Source organism: Acanthochromis polyacanthus, chromosome 9 (genome assembly GCF_021347895.1).
Source record: "Acanthochromis polyacanthus isolate Apoly-LR-REF ecotype Palm Island chromosome 9, KAUST_Apoly_ChrSc, whole genome shotgun sequence".
NCBI lineage: Eukaryota > Metazoa > Chordata > Actinopteri > Pomacentridae > Acanthochromis > Acanthochromis polyacanthus.
The window spans coordinates 24569012-24578251 of NC_067121.1; the positions used below are offsets into that span (position 1 = coordinate 24569012).

At 41.6% G+C, this 9240-nt stretch overlaps 1 protein-coding gene across 2 annotated transcripts; it reads right to left on the bottom strand.

The window, feature by feature from the left end:
• Positions 1-2966: 2966 nt before the first annotated feature.
• On the bottom strand, positions 2967-6443 carry thpo (thrombopoietin). Of its 2 annotated transcripts, none has more exons than XR_002596081.2 (5): positions 5092-6443; positions 4863-4987; positions 4573-4741; positions 4286-4450; positions 2967-3570 (listed from the first exon to the last, which is right to left on the bottom strand). XR_002596081.2 is itself a non-coding variant. In XM_022203196.2 (5 exons), exons 1-5 carry the CDS (start codon positions 5102-5104, stop codon positions 3427-3429), a joined length of 534 nt encoding a protein of 177 aa, XP_022058888.2. In that variant the 5' UTR covers positions 5105-6443; the 3' UTR covers positions 2967-3426. The 2 variants fall into 2 exon arrangements, 1 of the variants encoding a protein (XP_022058888.2); XM_022203196.2 differs by having other exon boundaries at positions 4573-4659.
• Positions 6444-9240: the final 2797 nt, after the last annotated feature.

Genomic DNA, 9240 nt, shown 5'->3' on the forward strand with positions numbered 1-9240 from the left:
TGTTGAGTGAACAGAAGAAGTCTGAGGCTCAGGAGCTCTGCTAAACCACCGGCTAAACTAGCTCTATTGCTATGAAGTCCAGCAGCCGCCATTAGCCTCCTCAGCACGAGCCAGTTCACCTGCTAAAGCTTATCACCTGGTGCTAATTGGGAAAATTACGTGGCTTCCTGGAATTTTGTTTAAATAATCAGGTTCTGTTCACCGGCTTGTTTGTTTAGTCAAGTGGCCTTGTTTACATAATACATTTAAAGCAACAAAAGTTCAGCCATAGTGCAGAAACTACAACAAATAAAATATAACTTTACATGCTTAAAGGCATTAGAGGAGATTTAATTTCCTACGACCATGAACGTAGCATGCGCACATACAACCTCTCCTTCACCCCCCTCTAACCTCCCCCCCTTAACATTTACGAAGAAACGCCCCCCTCCAGAAACTATCGTAGGACTCCTGAAGTTGCCTACAGCCGCAGTACAATACAATAATACATTTTACCTGTCCAGAAGGAATTTAGCAACCAAGGCATCTGTCTTTAGGTCCATTTGTTGCTTGAGCTGACGCCATCGCCCAAATGACTCGCCAATAATCACTTTTGTTTTTGCATTCTCGCGATCCAGTTGTCTTTTATTTTCTCTGACCTCAAAATTTCAGCCGTAGCCTTCTTTTACGGCTGGGTCCCCCTGGATCTTTATCTGCCATTATGTAAAAAAAAGATGAGCAAAACAAGTCGCCAGCTAACGACGAAGCTATACCAAAGCAACACATACACAAAACACGTAAGTCCAAGGCGTACGTAATCTACGTAACTAGGCCTGAGCCGGAAGATTTTTGATTGACAGGAAAGGGAGCAAAGCAAACGCCTCGGTCCGAGCACTTTGATTGGCTGATGTTTTTCAGGTCCTGTCATGTCCACAGTTTTTTTTTTTTAAATTTTTTATTCTTTTAGAAACCATACATACAAGTCCACTAAAGGTCAGTATATTCATTTTATGTGAATCAGACAAATTAAACAACAAAAACATCCTCCATAATGCCTTTAATTAAAGTGTAAGAAATAAGATCTAACACTATGATATATTAAATAAGATTTATCTGACTGATTTAAATGTTATGGTTAAGTTCCTACACTAGTATTTGCTGTATGATATTTTCTTACAAATTAAATATCAAAGTTAAGACCCTACAATTTTATATACAAAATTCTAATTTACTTAACTTATTTTAAATATTAATTTAAAGCCCTACTCCCTTATTTACTATTTAAATGTACTTTATTCATTTTCAGTATTTAAGTCGAACAATATTATAAACAACATCCAAAGACGAAGGTTAAGACCCCACACTATGATTTGCTGTTGCTCACCTAACTAATTAAAATATGAATGTTAAGACCCTGAATATACTACGTTAAATGCAAATATGTCTGACTAATTTAAATATGAAGCTTTAGACCTCACAATATATTAAATTAAATACAAATCTGTCTGACTAATTTAGATATTAAGTTTGAGACCCCACACTATTATTTGCAATATAGATGTACTTAAATAAATTTTTAAAAATATATTTTAATACCTTGCAATATCATATATGAAATACAAATGTATCTGGCTTGTTTAAATAGTAAGATTAAGACCATACACTTACATGTACATATGAACATACATGCAAAACGTATCTAACTTATTACATTACAATTAGGACCCTACACTGTTATTTATTAGAAAAATGTATCTTGCCAATTCAAATATTAAGGTTAAGACCCTATTATCTGTCTAAATATTTAGACCCTACAATAATATATATAAAATACAAATATATCTGATTATTTTAAATATTAATATTAACCCTAAACTGTTATATATAAAACCCACATTTTCCTGAGGAATTTAAAGGGGAACTTCGTTTTTTTTCAACCTGGGGTCTGTTTTCAAACACTGGTTTTGGCACGAGCCATCGCGCGATTTCGGAACGAGATCGCCAAGTAATGTGGAGGTTTTCGTTCACTTCTCATCTCTAGTATGTTGTGGGACACTCGTTGAGACTATCCGAGCCGGTCAGTGTGGGAAAAAAAGCACGTTAGGGCGGACTTTGACGTGGGGGGGGCAAGTTGCCCCATACTTTTCGCTAGCTGAGCTGCTAGCTGAGCTGCGAAGCTGCCTGCCTGGCTAAATACTGGAGCTATATCAAAAATTCATTTCTCCATCACTCACATGAAAAGACATATGAAAACAGACCCCAGGCTGAAAAAAAACGAAGTTCCCCTTTAAATATTAAGGTTAATGCTCTACACTATTAATTACTATATAAACTCACGAAACTAATTAAAATAGTAAGGTTAAGACCCCTCAATATTATGTTTTCAGAAATAAACCTGCTTAATTTAGATATTAGGTCTACAACCATACAATTTTCTTTATTTTACTGATTTACACTAGTCATTTTACTATTGACTGCAATGTTGTTATTCATAGAAACTTCCACAAACGTATTGTGATAAATCAATTTATTGCATATGAGCTATACTGCAAAGGTTCTGTATCATCACTAGCTTTGATGGTGTTGCATAGACTATTATCTTCAGTGCAAAAATTGACAAAATAACCAAGGGTAAATTTCCTGTGCTGAGAAATCAATACATGCAGTCATACACACCATACAGCAACAGATTCAAGATAAAACGGTGAACAGGAGTAAAATCTAAACGTAGGATTAGATTCATACCACGGAGGTATTGCAGTATGTTGCAATACTGAGTGCCTTTATGTGCGTGATTTTATTTTTAATTCAGTTAATATGCAAGGACTTTCTAGGAGTATTAGCATAATGCCTACTTTGCAAAACCACTGAATCACTGATGAAGGAAGAAAGAAAACAAATCTTGCATAAAAATGTGAATCCAAGCAACCAGGCTGAGTTTTTGCTTCTGGCCACATGATCAAGCTGAACAACGACCTCTCAGGGGAGATGATCAAGTTGGATTTTAATTATTTTACATAAACTGGAGACTTGACAAAGCTCGCTCGTGGCTACATAAAAACATCATATAGGTTTTTATTTATATTACAGGCCGACAGTCAGATTTAAAGCATCACTTCGTTCATGTTGATTGACACAAAAATCACTGTATTATTATACTTTAGTTTGCCTCTGATGCCTATCACAGATGGTGTATTGTTTCCTTTCTCTGTGGTTATTCAGCTTTAATTTCTCATAATTTCTAGCAGAGAATGATGAATTTACACTTTTGGGCAAGCCTACACATCACACAGTACTAAAGCTGACTCTCAACAAATGAAAATTTTGCCAAATGGAACGAGATATAGTTCCATCCTGCTGTTTTGCTTTGATGCACTTCTTATTTTTCTGGCATTCGGCTCCAGAAGTGATGAACTCAACCCCCATTTGTAAAGAATTGTCCTTTTGTCACTGGGTAGTGCATGTGTCTTCCAGGTTCAGCATAAACCGCTCCAGTTTGCCTGAGATCAGTTGGCTGTAGCTCAGCAGGACTGCTCTCAGACTTTGGGTGCTTCGAGGAACACAAGACAATGAAGGAGACATCACTGACCCCTGCTGGTCCAAACGGAAAACACAATAATTATGACGAGTATAGAAATGGATAGAAGAAAGAATTAAACTGGAATTTTAACCGTTTTCAGAAAATACCATTGCAGGAATTTAACCCACCGATATATTTGTATATTTCAAATCTTGCACTTTTGACTTTTAAGTGCAACTGTCTAACTTGGAAAGTATGCACTGCTATCTTCATTTTGTTCTTAGGAAGGAAGGCTGCTGGAGGTCAAGCAGCATAACGTCATCACTCCCAGGGCACAAACATTCCAGAAAGCCACAGACTTATGAGAAACCAGGATATTTCCACACCAGAGGAAACTGATAATGCGTCTGAATCAGATGCAAACCAGTGACAGAGAGGCCCATGAACATGTGTTCGCTCGCAACGTGCGAATTTTGATCAACACACGACATGTTTTGGATGTGTTTGTGGATGAATAACAAAGACAGACTGAGTCCAGTCAGCTCTGTTTTGGTGCTTTGGAATTTGAAATCACAAGTGGAAGTTTCCAAGAAGCACGTGTTGTTTCGAAAGCATTTCATTGTCTATATTAGTGCATAATTATCAACTCTGCAACAGTGAAAGACAGCTATTTGAGACCGAAAGTTTTCAGTCAAATTTATCACTATTTTAATGCTGGTGTGTACTTTGACCAGCAAATTGGTGCTTACAGAGAGCATGCAATTTATCACTGTGGCTGCTTCTTACACTCAGCTGAAGGCGTGTGAGTATGAGCAGGTAGTTGTTGATGTTGTTCTCCAGTCTCTGCAGTAATGTGGCTTCACATCCGGCCTGCATTGGGGCTCTTACAACCTTTACACCCTCAACCAGAAGCCTCAAGGATGCAACTATGTCTCCTCTCTTCTCCTGATCCTGCAGTTGCGCACACATTGAGGAAAAGAACGTGTAAATATGTGACTTGAGATAAACCGCTCAGAGAAGAATTAATCCAATCCACTGTGACAGAGGGTGGATTCATACATGTGCTGACATACTGATTTGTTTTCCCAGGTCGCTATGTGAAGCTCAGTGCAGGGCAGCGGAACAGGTGTGGAGAGGGTCATCATCCCATTGCAGTCACTCTGGAAAGAAAGAGATGTGGAAAAGACAGGTGACAGGAGCCAGACAGACAGGTGGACAGCAGACAGACAGACTGATGGATGACTATGGGTAAGAACAGACAGGCAGAAGTATTAGATACAGTATCCCAGAAGGAGGTTGAGAGACAAAGCTGTGTCAGGAAAGTTTATCTCAAAGCTACAGACCGAGACGGTCATATCCTCACCAGTGCGCTGTTCATCTCTGGCACAATATTCAAAGCCCGCCTGGCAACTCGAATACACACAAACTCTCTGGATTTGGTCTCTGCGTCCCACACCTCAGAGGCTACCACACAGAGCAGCAGGAGTCCTGATGAAGCCAGTAACAGAGAGTGAAGCTGAGGCTCCACAGTCCACCTTATAACACGTCCATTAGAATACTCATGAGTTAAACAGTTCAGACTCAGTACTCACTGCTTAAAGCCATGCCCTGTTCGGCCGCTCTTGATGAGTCCACATTTGTTCCATTAAGAGATGTGCCAGGTGAAAAATGCCCTCTAGCGTCTCACAAAAAAAGGAGCTGTGTGTCCTTTTTGTCTTCTCACCACTTGATTTCCCACCTTCTCATTCAGTGGTGGGAAGTGCGAGTGTTATCTAGCCTGAGAGCAGGATGCGCTCCAACTTCTCTGCTGCGCTGCTTAGCAAAATGTTAGAGTCTGAAAATGGCATTTCATTGATAGGAGCGGGACTCTTTTCCTTCTTGCTTGGCCTGTTTTGGTTTTCAGGGAACAGCATAGTTGCTGACCAAAAGGTTAATGATTTATTATTGTGATAGAAGCCATTTACACAGCTGGCATCAAATCCACTGCTGCTGGAGGATATTTACTTTTTTTGTCTGGGTTTGCTCTGGCCCATAGAAGCAGCAGCGAGGGTTCATATACTTTACAAAATTGTCAGAGGGAGCTGCACAACCTTGCATGTGGGTGTGTGTAAGCACCGTGGGTGTGATGCCTTATCTGTCTGACATAATGCATGTACATGACTCAGAGTGTTTATAGCATTTTAGACACCCACAAGTCAAAAATTGTCAGTGTAGCAGCAGATTGTTTTTAGATATTAGTTCACAAAAGCACAGAAAAGGTCCAAAGTAGTTTTTTTTTTTAGCTTTTTTGTTTTTTGTTTAGTTTTCTTTTTTTAGTTTAGACCTTCTGTTTTAAGGATTTCACTTTTTGCATCTGTAGTAATAAGCACGTGGGCTATGCAGGCAGGAAAAGGTGACATCACTGCTAACGTGATTACCCATCCCAGGATCGTTTAAAGCCCTTATGGACTAAATACACCACCCCGAATGACAGGGAAACACGTATTTTTCAGGATAGATGCAATCATCTATCGGGTTGCAGTGCCTGGGGTCGCAGCTGGAGGACGCGGTGAACCTCTATTTCAATTGCCATGTAGGGGGTTAAAGAGCTATAATAGCTGTCAAAAACACAGAGAAGAGAAAGCAGCAGGGAATGCACCATCCATTCTCATTTGCAGACACACGTGCTGATCCCCATCACCTCACTCTGGACAGTGACTGAGCCCCTGCCCTCCGCTTTCTGCACCCAGGCTGTTTTTTTTTTTTTTTTGAGTGCCAAGATTAAGACGCATGGCGCCTAATATTAGATCTTCAAGTGTTGGTGCATGTGTGTTGTCACATACAAGGGTTGAAGGAGAGAGAGGGAGAGAGAGGGGGACGCAGACATAGAGCACTAAACATTTGTCGTGTTTTGTCTTTTTCTCCCCCTCCAAGCTTCTTCCAATTTCTGCAGACAACCCCATCCGCCGTTAATTAAGACGAATGCGCGCCGCTGCTCCGCAGATAATGACCGGGGCGCCTGGATTTGTGCACACGGGGAGAAAACTGCGGGCCGTAGTGCTGACGGTACCCGCATTGCATCACGGACACGACACCCGGTACCCCGCTGTCTCCCTCCCACCTCAACAGGAGCCGATGAGGAGACCGTAGCGTCTTATCATAGAGTTTCTGTGACTCGCAGCCTCATGCAGCCGCGCTCTCGGACCGCCGGCTATTGTCGCTCAGGGTCTCCAAAGCCACTCAGCAGCTGCCTGCTCCGCTGTGCGCCGCTCCGGAGGCGCAAAGCCGGTAATTACGCGCCGCGTTGACAACTTTGGTGCGGCGCTGTAGCCTATGGATTGCGCATCAGCAACAGGCCAGTTTCTGGGACCTGCTGAGATTCCCCTCCGGTGGGCTGAAGTGTGATCCCCGAGAGTGATCCGGTGCCAGATCGCATTATCGCATTTTAGTGTGCGCTGCAACCTGTAGCTTTGTGCGCCCCTTTATTTCAGTCATTATTCCGCTAAGGCGCAATGGAAGGACGCAGCTGACGGTTTTGAATCCGTAGCCCGAGGAGGAGAGAAGAAGAAAAAAGAGAGGAACGAAGCAGCCCCAGAGGAAACCGTGAGTATTCTGCGTCCTGACAGGTCGGATAGCTGTCTCTGCGCTCTCTCTCTGAAGTAGCAAATCCATGCGTCTGTCTCCACAACTTTGTCCATATCCAGCTCAAGGGCAAATGGTAATTGAAGGTCTAACTAGGTTGTGTTGTGTTTTCTGGTAGTCTGGTTTCGTTTTTTGGCAATTTTTCCGCAGTTTATGTGTTCTGTGCCACCTGCAGCCACCAAAATCGCAAAAACTTGCCACACAAACCAGAAAGGGGAACAGGTGGTTGTACATCTTAATGTTGAGCACGAAGGACCCAAGGTCCTTGTAGTATTGTATAGCTGCAGTACAGTAAAATATATGTATGGGAAAAGAGCACAAGTATGTCTGGTTCAGTTATTTTCACTATTATTTATGATTAAAACAACTTTCCCAACAAAGGCACACAGTTAGTTTAGCAATGAAACTAAACAAAATAAAGACTGAACTAAGTTCTGATCACAACCACATAATGCTTTTACCACTTCATACTAAGGTGACCGTTCCTTCTCCTTGTTCATCATGTGAACACTGAGCTCTCTCAGACAAGAAACCCACTGATCTTCACTGTCACACATGTTGTTTGTCCTTTGTATGCTGGTGTCACACTGGCCTCCATGCAACATTTAAAAAAAAATAAATCCTGTGGAGAAGGAGAGATATGGGTCAGTGTGCTGGTGCTTGGGGCTGCAGAGCACCCAGTTCCTCTGCTGTTGGGGCCACCGTAACCTACCTCTGCCTGTCTGTAGCTGCCAACTCCCTGATAACACGGAGCCAGTGACACGCATTACCCTCAGTTACCTGAGAGAGATGTGATGTAGAGCCAGGCTGAGGGCCTGAGGTGCTTGTGAACACGCAGTGTATGAACAATGGGATTTGTGAGTGAAAGTGTGTGGGTTTTTTTCTTTTTTTGGGTGAAGTCACTCAGTGGTCTCTGAGGCCCTGGTTCATTCTGGTGCCTGTGGTCCAGTGCTTTGAACTGGTTGCCTTGCCGACAGCCTATCAGCAGCAGTCTTATGCAGGACTGTTTTATCTGTCAGCCAGTCAGAGGCCTTGACTCCCGGAGGAATTAAGTCTTTTAACCTGGAAAGGATCAGAGAGTTTGATATTGAAATGCACGCTAGCCTGTGACCAGTCAAATTGGTTTATACCATGCTACCAGTTGAAAATGTGAATTTATTAGAGACCTGCTGCTGTGGTGGTACAATGTCATAACAATGCAACAAATCAGATAGGTGAGACCATTTGCTTTGTCTTGTAAAAGTTCTAAACATCTCAAAATATAAACTTCCTGAATTTCCCATCCAAGTGAAGGCATATTGGCAAACACTGTGAGTTTTTTTGGCTCCTGTCAAAGCAGTCGCAAATTCTTGGAACAGTGGTTATCTTTCAGGTGCGAGGCCCACTTGGCACCACTTCTTTCAACGCAATGGATTTCACTGCCAGTATATAGCACCTCCGAAAAGCCTTTAGTGAAAGCCCAGAAAGATGAGCTCTCAAAGTATGATAATACATGTGTCAACTGAGAAAAGGAAATGATCTGAGCGTGTAGCAAGCCTTCATGTGTGAGCTTTTACTGCTGGATACAAACGTGCCCGAGAAGACCTTCGGCAAGTACTCACTGACATATACACACTGAGCAGTTTTATGACACAGGAGAGGAGCGGCGTGCAGTAACGCACAGTCGATGGGGGATTGTTATGGTGCCCATGAGCTAAGCAAGTTACTGCAAAATTGCCCCTTGTGGAGGTGTTTGGCGGGAAGTATTTGAAAACTGTGGTTCTCTTGTGTGAAATAAACTCCAATATGAGATGCATTAATTCAGACTAAATATATAGTGATCAGATTTTTTTATTGAAAATTGTGCATTTTACTGTCTCATTGTACTCTAAAATGAAAGAATAGAACAAAGAAAATTTTAAATTTAAAAAGAACATCAATTTAGAAACAAAAATGTACTCTAAACCTTTGACTCATCACAGTAGCCACGTTTGGCAGATATAACAGCTGAACACACTCGTGGCATTCTTTCCACAATGGAAATCAAATATTTTTCAGAAAGTTCTGCCCAACTCTGTTGCTTGTAGAAGTTCCCATAAATGTGTAGCACTTGAAGGTTGCTTTGCTTTTCACTCTTCTGT